This window comes from Parasteatoda tepidariorum, chromosome 11 (genome assembly GCF_982258835.1).
Source record: "Parasteatoda tepidariorum strain Cologne lab strain chromosome 11, Ptep-v5.0, whole genome shotgun sequence".
NCBI classification, from domain to species: domain Eukaryota; kingdom Metazoa; phylum Arthropoda; class Arachnida; order Araneae; family Theridiidae; genus Parasteatoda; species Parasteatoda tepidariorum.
In genome coordinates, this window is record NC_141765.1 from 75,792,672 (window position 1) to 75,812,881 (window position 20,210).

General features: G+C 31.7%; 2 protein-coding genes across 2 annotated transcripts in view; both read left to right on the forward strand.

The window, feature by feature from the left end:
* Positions 1-20,210, forward strand: part of LOC139427045 (doublesex- and mab-3-related transcription factor 2) — a 70,039-nt gene that overhangs the window by 12,076 nt on the left and 37,753 nt on the right. The gene's annotated exons all lie outside the window — the stretch shown is intronic.
* Positions 11,643-12,146, forward strand: LOC147801837 (uncharacterized). The gene has a single exon (XM_087154511.1). It carries the CDS (start codon positions 11,643-11,645, stop codon positions 12,144-12,146), a length of 504 nt encoding a protein of 167 aa, XP_087010637.1.

Sequence of the window (20,210 nt, forward strand, 5' to 3'; positions counted from 1 at the left end):
TAATGGAGTGTTTATGTTGTCTAAATTATACTATTTAATTCATTATGAAATTTTGAAAAGTTTTTCGTAAATTTGTTATGATTACCGTATTTTGTTTTAAATCTAATAAAGGATGAGAAAGAAAAAGAATTGTTTAGTTGGATTTTGATGTATTTATGATCAGAGTTTGTTTCTGTGTCTAAAACTTCCCAATTCGAATAGTTGAGGAGCTCCTGACTATTTGTTAGCGTTAAATCTGGAAAGGAGGAAGATCGAGTAGTAACAAAAGTTGGTGGAGCGTTTTGGGTGTTTAATATTTTTAGATTAGTAATGGAAAAATGGGGGTTCTGCCTCACTTTGGAATCGGCTACTGCCTCACTTAGGGTCTATGACCTCTCGACTTCAGTCACTACCTTGAGATACTGCCGCACTAGGGGATACTACCTCACTTAGAGATTTTTATCGGAAAGTTGGTTTTTATCTACCCTTTTGGAGTACTATCTCTATAAAGCATTTAATTATTATTATTTTGGGACTTAGAATTTTTTTCTTAGTGTAATGTTACTCATTAAATGAATTAATCTTATAACTCGTCATTGCCATTAATTTCATTAGAAACTTTGTTTGTATCAGAGAACGTTACATTATAAGTATTAATTTTATTTATTTATTTTATTATAATTTTCACTTTCTTCAGAAAATCACAGCTATGACTTAAGATATTTTTCTATATGAAATTTACTTTATTATTTTCTATAATTTTAACGCATAGTAACAGTTTTTGTTTAGCTTTATAATTTTATCAGCTGAATAAATGGTTATTAAAATGAAATGAAAAATTACAGAAAAATTATCATTCTAAGGGAGGTTTATTTATTGTACGTATTAGTTGCGTTCAAATGATGTGTTCGTAAACAATGAGAGTAATTAATTCATATTCGGCTACTGCCATGGTAGAAGAAATATAACTAAACATACTTTGACAACAGATATTTTCTGAGATTGAGGGAAATTGTGAGATCCCCTCTTCAGATAAGGTTTTATCAGAAAAAAAGATTTTTTTTTTCATTGGAAAGTCGAAGAATTATTTCTATTTTCGGGGCTTAAAATTTTTTCGCAAGCTAGTATATTTTTGTCATGTGATTATCGTATTTTTATTAATGTGTGAATTTTTATTTCCCCAATAAAACATTATGATTACATTGATTTAAATTCTAAATGAACCCTTCTTTAGAGATGGCATTTTTATTATTTTTAAATGATATGTCTAATAATGCCAAACTGGTGAAATAGTTTCACAGTCAGGATGCTTATATTTAATTATTTGATACAGTAAATGTGTAATAATCATTCTAAGTGAAAACTATACATATTCAGTGAAATGAAATGGTTTATGAGTTAATTTCCTAAATTTGCCTACTCATTGTCAGTGATATAGTGTAATTATGATCCATTAACATTTTCCGTTAAAATTAATTCGATTAAAAAAGTTTTTGGAAATATCGATAAAAATACTGGCGTCCTTGATATTAAGCTAAGAAAGTTAAATAAACTCATAACATCACTTTATGAATGGAATTTTCGAAAAGTATGTCTCGTTTTTAATCACGTGTGTACAAAAACTCTTCTGATTGGTAGTTAAAGTTAGAATAAAACTGTTTTTACTCAGAAAATTTCTGAAGTTGGAAAACGATATTTAAAGAGTTTCAGAAAATTGGTGTTAGAAAAGTTTTCTATTTGTTTCGACCTTGAAAAATTTTTAAATTTTGTGTACTTAAAAAAATTCTGAAGTTGTTTTAACATACAAAATTATTTTAGTTGGAGAAAACGGGTATACCAGAATTTACACAAGTTTTTATTTATTTTTTCTAATTGTTCTGACTAGGAAAATTTTTTTAAAAATTATTTATACTTTGAAAATTTCTGAATCTGTTGGTTTTAGAAATTTTCTGAAGTTGTTCGTACATAGAAATTTTTCTTTAGTTAGAAAAAAAAATTGTTTTACTATTATTTATTTACTTTATTATAGTTTCCATTTTTTTTTAGAACAATATTTCTATGACTTAAAATACTTTTCCATATTAAAACTTCTTTATTATTATATAATTTTAATGCAATTTGACAGTTTTTGTTAAGCGTTTACAATTAATTGGAAAAAACAGGAGCATAAGGAATCGGAGAGGTTTCAATTTAAGAAACAGTTGGAAAAAATTACCAACTGTTTGTGCTTAGAAAATTTCTGATGTTGTTGGTACTTAGAAAATTTAAGTTGTTGTTTTGAGTTTGAAATATTATCAATTCCTTTTTGTACTTTTGCACTTAGAAATACTCTAAAGTAGTGTGAACATAGAATTTTTTTTTAGTTTGAAAATACGGATTATGTTAAATAAATATATTTTCAACTTGTTTGGAATTTCAGGAATTTTCAAACTTAGAAAAATGCTGATGTATTGTTGGCAAAAAGTTTCCGAAGTTGTTTGCGCATTGAATTATTTTCAAATTGTTTTGACTTTGAAAAATCCTCAAAATTTTTGTACGTAGAAATATTTTGAAGTTTAGTAAACTTGAAAATTTTTGAAGTTGCATAAAAAGGTATTTAAGGAGTAGCAGAAGTTTGTAGCTTGAATAATTTTCAACTTGTTTCGAATTTAAAAAGGTTTCAAATTATTTGTACTTTGAAAAATTCTGAATCTGTAGGCGTTAGGTTAGAAAAATTATGAAATTGTTGGGACTTAGAAAATCTTTCAAATTGTTTGTGTTTAGAAGTATTCTGAAGTTGCTTAAACATAGAAAATTTCTTTAGTTGGAAAAGCTTGTACATAAGGAATCGCAGAAGTTCTAAGTACAAAGTGAAAACTTTTCAAACTGTTTGTACTTAGAAAATTTCTGACGTTATTGATACTTAGAAATGTTTGTGCATTAAATAACTTTCAAATAGTTTTGACATTAGAAAAATTTTAAAATTTTTTTAGAACTAATTTTTAAAAAAATCAAATTATCCAAAATTCCGAATTTTTCAAAATTAGGAGTCTTTCGAAGTTTTGTAAATTTGAAAATTTTCGAAGTTGGTAACAAAGGTGCTTAAGGAATGCAAAGTTTGATGTTAGAAAAATTTTCAACTTGTTTCGACTTTGAAAAATTTTCACATTATTTGTACTTTGAAAAATTCTGAAATTGTTTGAACCTAGAAAGTTATTTTAGTCGGAAAAAAATTGATATACAAAAATTAGCAGAATTTTTTTTTTCTTTTTCAAATTGTTTTTACTTTTAAAAATTGTCAAATTATTTGTACTTTGAAAAATAATGAAAATGCTTAGAACTAGAAAAATTCTGAATTTTTTTAAAAGTATTTTTAAAAATTCTGAAGCTCTTAAAAAACAAAGGTGTAAAAATAAAGAATCGCAAACGCTGTAAGTTAGAAAAACTTTCAATCAGTTTGGACTTTAAAAAATTCTGATGTTGTTGGTTCTTAGAAAATTTCTCAAGTTGTTTATTATTTCGACATAGTAAATTTTTAAAATTTTTCGTACTTTGAAAAATTCTGAATATGTTGGTTTTAGAAATATTCTGAAGTTATTCGAAATAGAAAATTTTGCGGCAATATAACAAATAGCAGAAGTTTAGTCTTTGAAACATTTAGTACTTAAAAAGAATTTTGACGTTGTTTGAACTTAAAAAAAATTAAAACTGGTTGTACTTGGAAATAATCTGCAAATGTTTAAACATTGAAATTTTTTGAAATTAGAAAAGAAAAACGGTTAACTAATGAGTAGCAGAAGTTTGGCTTTAGAAATCTGCATTCAACCTTAAAAAATTTTCAAATTAATTTTTAAAAAATTCTGAGGTTGTTGGTACTTAAAAAAATTTTCAAATTAGTTTGACTAAAAATTTAAAAATTTTCTGTACTGAAATGGTTATGAAGTTGGTTGAAGATAGAAAAAAAGGTATATAAGTTGTCACAGAAGTTTGGAGTTTAAGAATTTTCAACTTATTTGGACTTGTTTTGTATTTTGAAATATTCTGAAATACTTTGAACGTTATAAATTATTTTTATTAGGGAAAAATGGGTATATAAGAAGTCGCAGAATGTTGCTTTCAAATTGTTTTGACTCCGAAAATTTTTCAAATGATTTGTACTCAAAAAACTTTTTTTAATCTTTTTTCGTAATATTCTAAAATTGTTTGAACAGAGAAATCTCTTTTTTAGCTGAAATAATGGAAATATGAGGAGTCGCAATAGTTTGAAGTCAGAAAAATTTTCAACTTGTTTGGACTGTGAAAAAGTTTCGAATTGCCTATCCCTCCTAAAGTTGACTAAACTTAGAAAAAAAACTGGTATATAAGGAGTAGCAGGTGTTTGATCATGGAAAATTTTTCGAACTGTTTCGATTATCGACTGTTTCAAATTATTCATACTTTGAAGAATTTTAAATCTGTTGGTTCTTGAAAAATTCTGAAAATGTTTAGAATAAAAAAATTGCTGGCACTTAGAAAAATTCTGATATTCTTAAAAAACTGATCTATAAGGAGTCACAGAAGTTGGAAGTTAGAAAAATTTTCAAGTTGTTTGCACTTAGAAAAATTTTGATGTTAGTAATTGGAAAATATCGGAAGTTGTTGGTACTTTGAATAATGTTTAATTTGGATGGAAAGTGTCTTATTGTCTGAGTTAGTACCTCAGATGCTGGTTTGAGAAGATCTTCTGCTGATGAACTTGTTGTTTCTTGAGATCGTCCAGTGCTCTTAGGTAGCTCGGGCACGCTGGATCAGCTGCGGTATGATGGTAGTTGAGATTCTTTTTGCAGCGTTGGTTTGATTCTAAATAGTTGATACACGAATGTGTTTCATTTGTACAGTTTTCTTTGGGATGATTTTCTCCACATGTCTCACAGGATACTTGATTTTTACAATTATCTTGGTGATGTCCTATGAACTGACAGTGTCTGCAGCGTAAGAGGGTTATCCTTTTCTTTATGTAACATTTGTTGAAACCAATATATATATATATATATATATATATATATATATATATATATATATATATATATATATATATATATATATATATATATATATATATATATATATATATATATATATATATATATATATATATATAGTTTATGTCAAGTAGATGGAGAGCTAGTGGATGCGAGACTTTAAGGATAACGTGTTTTTTGGTTTCGTCAGTTTTGTGTGAGATTGATTTTATGATGTTCACTTCGTCCAAATCTTCGTGATATTTAGAACTTTGCTTGATTCTGTCCAATATTTCCTCGTCATTATGGGTTGCTGGTACATTAAGTAAAATGAGTGAATTCAATCGCTTGAATGAGTGGATTCAATCCTTATATGGTAGTCCAGTATTTTTTATACATTCTGTTAGTTTGTCTTTGTCGTTGTTGCTGTAGAATTTTATCTCCACTATCTTATCATTTTTGTACATTTTCTTCACTATTGGCTTATTCGCATTGGTCGTAATTGTCTTCATAATGTCATCTGTTGTGCAGTCTTTGCTAGCTGGTAAAATGATTGGAGCAGGTAGAGGAGGTCTTTTAAGGACTTCACTCTACGTTGGTGTAGTATTCCGTAATTCTTGAATCTGTTGGGATAGTTCGTCTATTTTGTTCCCAATTGTAGTTAATTGATCAGATTGTGGAACTGGTAAGTCCTGTTGTGTCTTCTATTACCATAGTTATTAGTGAAACAATGCCGACCAGATGGTCGAGCGGTTAGCATGTCTGACTGCGAAGCCAATGGCTGCGGGTTCGAATCCCGCTCAGGGTATGGTTTCTCCCTGTGTGTTGTTCTCTATTGTGTGAATGTGGCACACCCTACAAACAGGTATCTGTGACAGTGTGGCGTGGGTAATGTTGCTCTCCTCTGTGACTTAGGTTCACAGGTGCCCACTGGGTAACGTTAAATGAGTAATACTTCTGGCATCTTCCTATGCCGTTAGAAAGAAAAATTGAAACAAGAATGCTATATTGAAAATGATTGTTTAAAATGGTATATATTATAATTTCTCAAAAATTTTTTTTTTTCATAAAATATGTCTGCTACAAAAGAGTAGATATGAAAATGTGTAACGTAATACCTACATTAGCAAGAAAGCAATGGATAAAAAAAAAAGAATAAATTTCTTAGTATGAGAGCTCAGAAACATTTACTTTGTACTTTTATTTTTATGTCGCACTAGAGCTGGGCAATGGGCTATTGGAGACTGTCAGGAAGAGATCCTTGAGGATGATCCGAAGACATGCCATGTAAATTTTTATCCTCTGCAGAGGGGATGGCTCCCCTGCTTCGGTAGTCCGATGACCTGCGCGTGAAGTCGTGCACTTCACGGTAGAACAGTTTGACGAGGATCGATACAGCACACCCTTGGTCCTTACGCAGGCTGATCAAAGTGGTCACCCACTCGCTTACTCATCGCAGCTAGTGATGTTTGACTTCGATGTTCTACTGAGAACCGTGTCTTTACGATCAGTCCACTTCGGGACCAGAAACATTTACAGGTCGAAAGCAGCAACGAAACCGTATTGAAACAAAATAATTTTGCTTTTGGAAAAAGTTTTATATTGAGAGCTCAATTACAGTTTCAAGCAGATTTGAGCATATAAATTGATATTTAACAGAGCTGGAAAATCATTATTAAATAGAAAATATGTAACAAAAATGTATAACTGAACAATGTTTTTGCAGAAATAAAATATTAAAATTGTACTTAAATTGCCCTTATATATACATTTTAAATAATTAGACAAAAAAATATGTCAATAATATTTGATAAATAAAATCCCTTATTCAAGTTGAACATTATATACCATCATTAAAAAAAATCTTAATCATATCATTAATGCAGGTTTTATTCCTAACTGCTGGATGCCTATTTGACCTTAAGATGAAAAATTTCCTCCCTATTGGATACTGATTAAGCATTAATATAATTAAAAAGAATTTGATTAATTCTAGCAAATATGCAATGAACAAATAAATAAATAAGTAAAAAATGGACCACACTGAATATCCTTTGATCTAATGATTGGATCTATACGTTCTAGGACAGAATTGAATTTCAAAAATGTCAAATATTTAAAATTCGATTTCTTAGGAACTATTCAACCGATTTTGCTCAAAATTTTGTATTTTGCCTTGTTAAATTATGTTCTTAAAATGATGCAATTCTATACCTTACGATTCAAAATTTTTCGAACATTATTATAAAATGATAAATATTTACTAAAATTTATTTTTGCATCGAATTATCTTAGAATAAACGTATTTTATAATTCTGTGCAAAAATTTTTCAATTCGCTTCAAAGGTTTTCGTGATATGGTGAAATATGCAAGAAGAAAAATTGACATTAAGGGGTCCAAACTAAAAAAGGGTATGTTTATTCAGAGAAAGTACGTTTTTGTGTCTGATTTCGTAACTTAAAATATCGTCTGCACTCATTAATTAGCATATTTGAAGTCATCCCTTCAAGCCATTAATAGCCTGGAATGTCCGATCATTGGATCAAAAGTTATTCAAGGTGGTTTTCCTGGCATGCATTGTTTCCAATAACTTCCTCTGAGGCCGCCTCTTCCAACATTTTTAATACCACAGCGAATTTTGTATTTCACACACTCGATTCCATCATAATTTTTTTCATTCCTTTTTTCTAATGTTAATCCGATGTTATTACGAGGAGTAACGATTGTTAGTTAATGATTTATTCGAACCCATTAATGTTAATGTCATTTTTTGCGTTTTTAGTCATATTTTTAAAGCTAATTAAGTAATTTAAAAAATATTCTCATGAAACATATTTACCCAACGATAATTTCATGCAAAAAATATTTTTTTATAATTATTTATTATTTTTTATTATTTAATTTAATTGAGGATGAAAAAAATGTTGAATTTTGAGGTATGAATTTTTTTATACCATATTAATCTGCATATCTTTCCATTAAGAAATTTAAGGTTTCAACTGTTTTTATTTAGTAGAAGCCTAGAAAAATTAAAATCAATCATTTTTAAAAAATAAATTGGCAACAATGAAGAAATATTTAAATGGGCAATTAACATTTAAATATGGTCTTCTTACGAGAAACTTGACTTATTACGTGAGCGTAGTGTAAAATTTCATTCATATTTTTTTCACTAAAACCCAATTGCTATTTTTTTTTTTTTTTTTACTTTTAAGATATGATGCTTCTTTTCTTGTCGTCCAAAAATTTATTCGAAATTTAGTAAAAGAAGTTTCAATAAAGCATTTTATTGAATTAAAAACATTTTATTCAACGAATGTCGAGTTTTATAAAAGCCTGTTTCTGATAGAATATGATTGTACATCAGATTGTGATTATATTTACAGGTATTGTGATTATATTTTATTTTTTAGTTTGTTTTTTCAATAATTGATACAATTTCAAAAATATACATACGTATGCATAGATATGCAATAATATATTTGTCAATTTCAATATATATTCTAAAATAATAATACGAATACGACATTTTTATGCATTTTCAAATTTCTCAACAATATATATCGTCTTAATCTCAAAATAAATTTTTTAATTACGCGCGTGTTTCGCAGAACTATTTTACAAACCATATAATTTAACTTTGAATTTTTAAAAATCTTAATCTTTACGCTAACACGCATATTATTTCTTCATTAATATACTGATCAATTTTTTTTTTAGTATTTTAATTTAGTTCTTCCTTTCAAGTAAAATTCTTTTTTAAATTCTTATCATATTTTTATTAAAAGAAAACTTATCGCCTGATAGGTGAGAATAAAATCTTGTTAAAATTCTTGCTAAAATTCTGTTTAAAATTATTCGATTCAAAACAGCCGACTGTTTATGAAGCATAGTACGTTTTTTCAGAATTATTAATTGACTTTTTTTATTGTTTCTTGTGATTACCTAAAATAGCTTCTTTATTCACTTAAGAGTATAAAGATATCTAACATAAAGAGTTGTCGCATAAGTAGTCAGAAGCGTACCTAAAATAGTTTCTTTATTCACTTAGGAGTATAAAGATACCTAACATAAAGAGTTGTCGCATAAGTAGTCAGAAGCGTACCTAAAACAGTTTCTTTATTCACGTAGGAGTATAAAGATACCAAACATAAAGTGTTGTCGCATAAGTAGTCAGAAGCGTATCTAAAACAGTTTCTTTATTCACTTAGGAGTATAAAGATACCAAACATAAAGAGTTGTCGCATAAGTAGTCAGAAGCGTACCTAAAATAGTTTCTTTATTCACTTAGGAGTATAAAAATACCAAACATAAAGAGTTGTCGCATAAGTAGTCAGAAGCGTACCTAAAACAATTTCTTTATTCACTTAGAAGTATAAAGATAGCAAACATGAAGAGTTGTCGCATAAGTAGTCAGAAGCGTGTCTGAAATAGTTTCTTTATTCACTTAGGACTATAAAGATATCAAACATAAAGAGTTGTCGCATAAGTAGTCAGAAGCGTACCTAAAATAGTTTCTTTATTCACTTAGGAGTATACCTAACATAAAGAGTTATCGCATAAGTAGTCAGAAGCGTACCTAAAACAGTTTCTTTATTCACTCAGGAGTATAAAGATACCTAACATAAAGAGTTGTCGCATAAGTAGTCAGAAGCCCCTAAAAATTTCTCAGTATGTTGTCCTAACATCTTAATTGTGAAATTAAATTTTTAATTACCGAGGTATGTGTCAGAACTATTCAACTATTCATTTCATTATATTTTTAATTCTTTCTTTATGCTACCACGTAGATATTTTCCGCTAATATACTAAACTATTTTGCTTAATTTTTATTGGTACTTGAAATTTTTCTTTAGATTAACACTCGTTTTAAGTAATTGCTAATTTTTTTTTCGAGTCTCAAAGCTATAGCCACTTAGTTCATAAGATTTTAAGAACATTATCTATGTTCAAATTATTCAGTGCAAAACGTCTGACTGATCGTAGTAAATAAGTGCACCCATTTCATTAAGATTGAACAAACAAATTATTTATTGATTTACTTTATTTTGTTTCTTATTTGTTTGGTTTGTGAAAAGTAAAAACATATTAGTGCAACTCAAAAATCCACAACTGTTTGCTTTTTTTTTAAATGAACAAATTCAAAACGCAATTTTATTTTGACGTTTAAGCTTATATATATTCCGCTGTCATACTTAAGAAAGCTGCTCTTTTTTTAAAAAAATGTTGAAAAGAATTTACTTTTGTTAAAATTATTTTTCAACTTTAGCACAATTTACAACTTTTACTATTCAACTTTTAGCACAAGATATCATTATAGCACAATTTGCAAATGCCTTATTTCGTTAAACAGCAAATACTAAAACTTGAAATTTGTAAAAAGATTCTAAAGGCGGGCCAATTTTAGAATCATCATCTGATTTGAAAAATGTAATAAAAAATATGCAATTTTCAAACTTATTTTGATAAAGAAAAAAAAAAGTACGTAGCGAGAAGCTTTACATACTTTTTACAGAAACTTTGAATACTAATTTTTCCTATATTTAGTCGTAAGAGGATAAGAATGGTATTGCTCTAAGGAACCTACTCAATAATTTCGTTGTTACGTCAAGCGCTCAGGTATCATAATTTTGAACTAGCTGCACTTGTATGTCATTTTGATTTATGTTGCTAAGTTAATTTTCAAAAAATTCTATGGCTGGCAACAGCATTTTTATTTTTTAAGTTGTTTATTTTTATTTCTTTTAGAATTCGCTCATTTTTTTAGCGAAATGTTTTTTAACTTAACAGAATTCTTTGCCGACTGTTCTCTCTATATATGAAAAAAATAAAGTAAATATTTAAGTGTTGTGAAAAGAATCTTATTTAGTTGTACAAAGTACTTCGTTTGGCACTCGAACAGGGATCACAGCAGATAAAAAAAATTACAAGCTTCTTCAAAAGCGGATTTAAGAAAGCAGATTTGTTAGTGGTTCTAGAAGAAATTGGAAGAAACAGTGCCGGTTGGATCGACTTTAGCAAAATTAAATGACTTGATTTTGGCTAGCGATGAATATAAAAAGGATCCAGAATTCGTAAAACAGGTATTTGAGGATACTGTTAAAGAGAGAAAGATACAAGAACAGGAGAAAGAAGCCATGGAATTGGAAAAGGCTCGAATGGCTCATGAATTGGAAATGGCCCGATTACAGGCGCAAGATCGAGAATCGACAATTCAAAATGTCGCAAATTCAAGTTCAATTAATACCGAAGCTGTTAATACTAGGAGAAAGTTTACGTTACCAAAGCTGGGGTTCAGGCAGTTTGGCGACGATGTCAAGGAATGGCTTCCGTTTTGGAGTCAATTTCAGCACATAGATAATGATGCTGATATTGCCCTTGAAGACAAATTCCAATATCTGATACAAGCTACTGTGATGGGTTCCAGAGCGAGAGAGATTGTAGAAAGTTTCCCGCCAACTGGGGAAAATTATACTAAAGCCGTCGATAGTCTGAAATCGAGATTTGGAAACGAGGATCTTTTAGTGGAGATATACGTAAGGGAACTTCTCAAATTAATTATTAATGTTCAGGTGAATAGATCTTTTCCACTTACCTCCTTATATGATAAGCTGTAAACATATTTAAGAGCCTTAGACACTCTCGGGGTTACTACAGACAAGTGTGCATCTATTCTCTATCCGATGGTAGAATCCTGTTTTCCGGAAGAATTTTTGAAGGCCTACCATCGGAGTAATTCTTTAACTCCAAAATTAGAAGCCAAAGAAAGTCTAAACAAACTGATGGTGTTTTTAAAGGCAGAAGTGGAGGGTGAAGCCCGAATTAATTTAGCTATGGATGATTTTGGCCTGCTCAAAGTTGAAGATAACAAGGTAGCTAAAAAGAAAAAAGTTGAATATGAAAAGAGTAAATCTCGAGTACCATCAACAGCCGTTGTTTTACACGCAGCTTCTTGCGTAAAAGAACAAAGAAGAGGTTGCCTATTTTGTGATGGCAAACATAATAGTTTCGACTGTTTCCCCCACCAGAAAAAACCTTTAGTTGAGAGGCAGGAAATTGTAAGAAGTAAAAACGTGGTTTTTTGCGTGTGTTTTGCGTGTTTGGCTCCCGGTCACGTAGCTAAGTCACTGCAGGAGTTTCGTAAAATGCCTGATTTGTGGTCGAAAACATGTGACACTCATGTGTGAAAACCTGGAACAAATGAGAAAATCAGCTTCGAAAGAGGGAGAAAAGGCGCAGACAGAAACATCTGTAAATGAGCTCAATATGGCGAATTTAAATCAGACGCCAGAAGTTTTTCTGCAGACTTTGGTCGCCAAGCTTGTCGCCAATGGTAAAGAAATGAATGTTCGTTTGCTAATTGATACAGCATCGCAGAGATCCCACTTCCTTAATACCGTTGCCCAGAAGATGATGTATGCTCCTTTAGAAGAAATGAATGTGACTCATTCCTTTTTTGGAGGTGTAACTACTGATGTTAGAAAACACAGGAAATATGAAATAAGAGTTACATCGCTGAAAGGAAAATTCTCTAGCAATTTGGAGGTATTGGGCCAAGATGTTATTTGTGAGAAGATATTACTTGTAAACAGAGGTCCATGGCTGAAGGAACTTAAGAGTGTAAAAATTTGTTTAAATGATGTTAGCCAGACTTATGAACAAGTACAAATACTCGTAGGAGCAGACATGATAGGCAAGTTATTGACTGGACAGCAAAAGTTTTTGACAAATGGCATGGTTGCAACCGAAACAAATATTGGATGGACCTTAATGGGAAAGGTACCTCATCATAAGCCTGGTACCGAAAGTATCGCCATGTCAGTGATATCACTTTTCGTAAAAGAAGCTGAGATGGCCGATTTGTGGAGATTAGATTTAATAGGAATCAAAGATCCCATTGAGAAGAAATTGAAAAGGGAAACTGATTTTGAAGCACAGGAACATTTTCTAAAGACGGTAAAGGTCAATGATCAAGGAAGGTACGAAGTCCGTTTACCATGGCAGGAAAACGAATCTTTCTTATCCAATGACTTTAACTTGACAAAGAGGAGATTAGAGCGGACCACAGTTCAATTGAAATCGAAGAATATTTATGATGATTATGAAAAGGTCTTCACGGACTTAAGAAGTCACGGACCACCCCCCTGTGAAAAAAATAATTGTAAAAAACATCAATTATTAGAGAACATTTAATTTTATTATTTTAATAGTATACAAAATTTTTAAAATTAAAATTTTTAATGTGAAGGTTGCTGCTGCTTTTCCTTTACCTTAATTAATAAATTGAATTAGGTGATGGTTTTCGACAAAGCAACGTGCCTATCATGTTCAACATTCAATCGATTTGGATATTATGTTTCTATTGTCACAAGTGTGGAAAATCCCTCTCTGCAAAGATACACTGTAGCAAACGGAATTATAGCTGCCATAGCTCGCTTTACAAGCAATGGGTAGGCTTCCAAACGTTTTAAAAATTAGGAGTAGTCAGCGGACCCCCAAAATATAACTCATGGACCCCTTAGGGGTTCATGAACCACAGGTTAAGAATCCCTGTTCTAATGAAACTGACTTACCAGGAAATTACTTGCCACATAGAGCTGTAATAAAAGAAAGCAGCACCACCCCAATAAGGCCGGTATTCAATGCTTCTGCATGTATGAAAGAACACACTTCCTTAACGACTGTTTACACAGCCGTCCCAACTTAATCGAACTTATCCCGTATGTCTTATTGCGTTTTAGAGAAAGAAGTATTGGTATTTCTTCAGATGTGAGAAGAGTGTTTCCACAATTAAGTGTCACCAAAGAAGATAGAGATTTTTTAAGGTTCTTATGGTGGCAAAATGAGGAGGACAAAAAGTGTAAAATATTTCGACATGCAAGAGTTGTCTTCGGAGTTACGAGTAGTCCTTTTCTTTTGGCATATGTCATCAGGTATCATATACGAAATGATCATGATAACGATGAAGATTTCAAGAAAAGGCTGTTGCAGAGTTTCTATGTCGACAATTCTTTAACTAGTGTAAATACTCCATTTGAAATGGAAGACTTTAAGCAAAAATCTATTGAATTGATGAAAAAAGGGAATTTTGAGTTGAGAAGTTGGGAAAACTCTCATTGCAAAGACTCGCTCACAGAATCAACTATATTAGGTTTAAAATTGAATAAAGTTGAAGACACCCTCAAGGTAAATATGAGTTGGTTAAAAGAAATTAATATGGAAAAAGTCATTAAACGATCTATTCTGTCTATCGCTCATCACATTTTCGATCCCATTGGGTTTACCACTCCAGTCATGCTGTGCCCAAAGTTAATACTACAAAAGGCATGGGTGATGGGTGTTGCTTGGGATGAAGAGATTAGAGAAGATCTGAAAAAAGAGTTTCTTCAGTGGTATGCAGAATTGAAAATATTGGAAGAAATTGAGATGCCCAGGTGGATTAAAGTTAATTCAGAATGTCTAGAGAAGTGTTCCTTACATACATTTTGCGATGCCGGTAAAGAGGCTAATTCAGCTGTGGTTTTCTTAAGGATTGAAGAAAAAAATGGCGTTAAAATCAGTTTTGTGTAGGCGAAGTCTCGTATTACGTCACTCAAAGAAGAGTACCAAGGCTGGAGTTAACTGCTGCCTTGATGGGAGCTAGACTCTCACAATTAGTTGTACAAGCTCTCGACTGGAAGAATATCAAGAAATATTTTTGGAGCGATTCCACAACAGTTCTCGCTTGGATAACCAAAGCAGAAAATTGCTCAGTTTTCGTTAGGAATCGCATAGATGAAATAAGAAAATTGAGCGACTTCTCCTCCTGGCGCCATGTTGCAGGAAAATTGAACCCGGCAGACCTTCCTTTCAGAGGATGTTCTTCTAAAACGTCCTCTGGAAAGTTATGAAATGGTGGGAGGGTCCAGCCTGGTTGAAAGAACCTATCTCAACTTGGAATATTACCACAGAGATTGATGTCCACAGTGATGAGGAAATCGTAAAAGAACGGTCAAAGTCTGGTGGTTTTCTGACCAATTGCAACCAATTGACTATAGAAGACGGGTCTCAATTGAATCCTAACTTCGACAGAGAAGAAATAATATCTGACCAACGGCAATATTTAACAGTCTCAACTTGCGGCATTAATGCAGATCTTTCATGGATTTTCTCCTACTTTTCTATATATTCGAAGATTCTACGAATGATAGCGTGGATTCACAAGCAATTCACAGCTCAAGAAAGAAGAGAGAAAAACTGGTGAACTGAAAGTGTCTGAATTGGTGATAGCCGAAAAAAGGTAGGCAAAACTAGTTCAGCAAGTGGTTTTTGCCCCAGGAGACATTGACAGGCTCAAAACAATATCTGTGTTTAAAGATGAGGAAGGCCTACTACGCGTCAAAATCAAGTTGACAGAAAGGAAAGACGATGCTGATTTTATATCTCCTATTCTACTACCTAGCAAGCATGATCTTGTTGACTGCATAATTTTGGATTTGCATCTGAAAATGTGCCATGCTGGTTTAAATGCATTGATGTCTAAACTAAGAGAAACGCTTTGGATAATCAAGAGCAAAAACGCAATTAGAAATGTACTGAACTGAAGTATAAGGTGCAAGAGACACGAAGCCAGACCAATACAAACTGTTCCTGTGGTCTTACCAGAAAATAGAGTCAGATATGCGTCTCCTTTTGAAATCAGGGGAGTCGACCTATGTGGCCCCCTAATTTTTAATAACCTATCGAAAGCGTGGGTCATCCTCTTCACATGTGCTGTGTACCGCGCCATCCATCTAGAACTGATACAGTCACTTTCCACATATGGTTTTTTTCTTGGCTCTTCGAAGATTCTTTACCGAAGGGGAAGACCAAAGGTCATCTATAGTGACAATGGAACAAACTTCGTGGGAGCCGACAACCTATTCAAATCTATAGATAGGAACGCTATCGAGATAGAATCTTCAATAGATTGAATTCAGTGGTACTTCAGTCCCCCTGCTGCTCTATGGTGGGGAGGGTTTGGGGAAATCATGGTGAAGCTGATCAAGACCCTTTTGAGAAAAGTTTTAGGTAGATCTTCATTGAATCACGAAGAACTACAAAGTGTTCTTATTGGTTGTGAAGGTACTGTAAACTCAAAATCCCTAACGTATGTTTCCGAAGATTCCTATGACCTGATTCCATTGACACCTGCATTGTTCTTAGGTGAGTTAACAGAGGTGGGTGTTCCAGACCTGGATAATATCGACAGAGTAAACCTAAAGAGAAGATTTCGTTATAAATAAAATCTAAGGGAAGCTTTAAGAAAGCAATTTAGGGACGAATACCTTGAAAATTAGTAATGCGTCCGTCCAAGGTTAAAGGTAATCAACGAATAGCTGTGGGAGATATCGTCCCAATTGAAACTGAAGGTGAAAAGAAGGTTCTCTGGCCAATGGGAAGAGTGACGGAAACCTACGTAGGAAAAGATGGGCACATCAGAGTAGCTCGTCTTAAAGCCTCTACCGGAGAGCTGGTTCGACCAGTTCAAAGAATTTTTCCTCTTGAGATGTCTTGTCCGGTGGATATAGCGGAATCTCCTGAGGGAAACGTTTCAGTAACTGATTCCTCGACTCGAAGAGTCATAACAAGGAGTTGCAGAACTGTAAAGATTCCGACCAGATTTTTTAACTGAATAGTCTCCTTCAGAACTCTTATAACTCTAATTGTCATAACTCTAATTTGTTGGTAGTGCATATAGTAAGTTTGACTGATTGTTTTGATTAATATTTTGATGTTATAGTTAATCAAAAGGAGGGAGTGTTACGCCCAGCTCTCAGGTACCATAATTTTGATCTAGCTGCACTTGTATGTCATTTTGATTTATGTTGCTAAGTTAACTTTCAAAAAATTTTACGGCTGGCAACAGCAATTTTATTTTTTAAGTTGTTTATTTTTATTTCTTTTAGAATTCGTTATTTTTTTGGCGAAATGTTTTTTAACCTAACAGAATTCTTTGCCGACTGTTCTCTCTATATATGAAGAAAATAAAATATTTTAGTGTTGTGAAAAGAATTTTATTTAGTTGTACAAAGTACTTCATTCGTTGTTTCCAAAATTGAAATCTGTTTGAACGAAACATATTATTCCCTGAAAGCTATAACGAGAAACAATTCAACTATTATTATATATCTAAGCTTATTCCATTAATTTAATGATAGCGGTATCAATGTTAAGGATATGCGATGGAAGCCCTGTTTACTATTATAATATAAATGCATTAAATCATATGGCTTGAATATTTTATTTAAGCAAATTATTTAATAGTTTTAAGCAAATAAGGGTGTAAAAATAAACTCTATCAAACTACGTCTAAAGAATACGCTAAAATATATCTAGAATAAAATTTGGAATCCATAAATAAAAAATACATTTTCAAATAATTTCGAGTATGAGGGAAACTTGAACTTGTTTAAAATAATTGCCCTTGTAACTGTTTCTCTTATATAACGTAAAACTTTTTTTAATATCGTGTGAAGTAATTTAATATACTATGTCACTAAATGAATAATCCCAAGAAACTGAATCGAAAAGATTAAAGCTTCATTAATTAAAAAAATATATGATATATAGTTAGCATGTTTTGAGTGTCCAATAATTGACGTCACAAGTCATTCATGCCTGACGAGTCTTGAGAACGGGTTCTTATATTTGAACACTTGAAACATGTCAACTTTTATTACCCTTTTCACATTTTTTGCAGACAGTGAAGTTTATATCATCAATTATACTGTTCTACATTTGGGTCTTGATCATTTGTTTGAAAGACTTTATGCTCGTAAAAGTAAACATATGCATTTTAATACAATGCTCAAAGCAATTAAAGGATATTGAGGGTTGATCCTACACCTGGAGAATTGTTTGAATGATTGATACATTATCGACAGACGTACTAGGCTATATGAGATAAAAATGACATTAGTTTCGCGAAAAAAAATGCGTTGTATTGAGCATTTAGGTACAAAAGGATGAAATACAATATATAAATATTTATATATATATATATATATATATATATATATATATATATATATATATATATATATATATATATATATATATATATATATATATATATATATATATATATATATATATATATATATATATATATATATATATATATATATATATATATATATATATATATATATATATATATATATATATGTATAGCTATAAATATTTACGAATAAAAAAAGGTATTTTCTTAGAAGAAAATAGGCTTTATTAGGGGTTACTCCAGACAGCCAGCAACATTCAACACCTTTAAGGCATTGAGTTAATGAAGTTAATAATGCGAAGATGGGGTATTCTATCACACTCCACCAGAAGAGCTCTTTCTAGTTACTGGAGAGTTTGTGGGGTGGTAGGCGTCCAGCAATTCGTCTGCCTAGAATGTCCTAAACATACTCGATTGGATTCATGTCCGGAGAACACTCTGGCCAATCCATTCGTATGATTCCTTCCTCCAAAAGGAAATTCACCAAGTTAGCATGATGTGGCATGCAATTGTTGCCCATTTACATGAAGTCATCTCTAATTGTTGCAGCTTAAGGGACTAAAATATGTCTCAGAATCTCATCCCTATATCGGCTACCGGTCAGAGTTCCAATTCGAATAATATCGAGATCGGTGCTCCCACCAATGGAGATTCGAGCACAGACCATCACTCTCCCACCACCAAATCTTAAACTTTCGTGCACGAAGGCAGGATGGTTTCTGGTTTCTAGTGCCACGTTTCCTCCAGATGAAAATACGCCTATTATCAGAATGAACAGAAAAACGGGACTCGTCAGAGAAAGAAGATATTGCGCCATTGATTTCTCCTCCAGTTCATATGCTCTTTTAGCCACTCCCTGCTGGTGCGACGGTACCTTGCTGTTAATATGACACACACCATTGGTCTGTGAACATACAGATCTACAGCGTAAAGGCGGTTTCGGACAGTTTGTGTCGAGACTGTGGTACCAATAATCGAGCGAAGGAGTCGTTGCAGAACAGTGGCATTCATATTCTCCGAGCCGTTAGCGTTAAATAACGATCTTCATTGGGCGTTGTTGCGCGTCTACTCTCTTGCCCTAATCTTCGGTCTGCATTTCCAGTCTCCAAAAAAAAAAAAAAAAATAAAAATGGTTCCAGATCCTGAAAATCACACTTTCTTAAACTCGAATGACTTCTGCTACTTGGGCTAGTGTTTGCTCCCCTCTAACCAGTCAACAACTCTCCAAGCTTCTGATTCGGTCATTTGATTTCGTTGAGACATCGCAATTATCAAAACAACGCTCTTACAGAATGTCGATCATTCTTTTCCACTTTGTTTTACATTAAATTGAAAGCCAAATAAAATTCGCGGTGGCTAAAGAGTCGTCTTCAACGTCAAACATAAAATTTGCATTCTGTGAAATTTGAAAATAAGAAACATTTGCATTTGTGACTTTCTTCTTCCATTTTGCGCACACACAAAAAATTACATATACCGTTATTTTTTACAAGACTTACAATATCCTTCAATTGTTTTGAGCAGTGTATTTTTACAGGATTCACGTGGTCTTTAACACTAGAAAGACTGAAATTTAGTATATGCCTATATTGCCCATAAGCAGTCAAAATGACTGGGTTAAAAAAGAATAAAAAATGTGCAAAAATTGTTTTTTTAAATTAATTTCTAAATATTTTTTATATTATTTACAGTTACATAACAAGTTATTCGTAAATATTTACAATAAAAAAATTATATTTTGTACAAAAAGTCACAAAATTCTAAGAAATTGTGTCATTATAAACATCATTGTTTTTCTAATTGAAATTAAAAAGCAGTCAAAATGACTTCCTCAGGCAATCTAGGGTAAAAAAAAGTAAGAGAACCGCAGAATCAATATTGTAACTAAAAAATCAAACTTTAACTTTAAATTAAAACTTTGAGACCAGATATTTCTAGTTAATGAAATTAAATGTTTTATGATTTAAGTTTTTGTGCCTCCATTTCAGTATCTTAAGGAACTTACGAACTCTGTTTAAAAGGAGAGTATCGTATCAGATATATATATAAGAAAGCAAAGAAAGCATAGTACAAGTGGTATTTGGTGAGAAATTTAGCTTTTCGTAATTGAAGAACATGTTGTGTGACATTTTATGATGAATTTGCGAAAATAAGTTTCAGAATGTATCGAAACATGAGGATGCCATTTGCAAATCATCATTATCCAAAGAAAGCCATGTAACCTGAATAT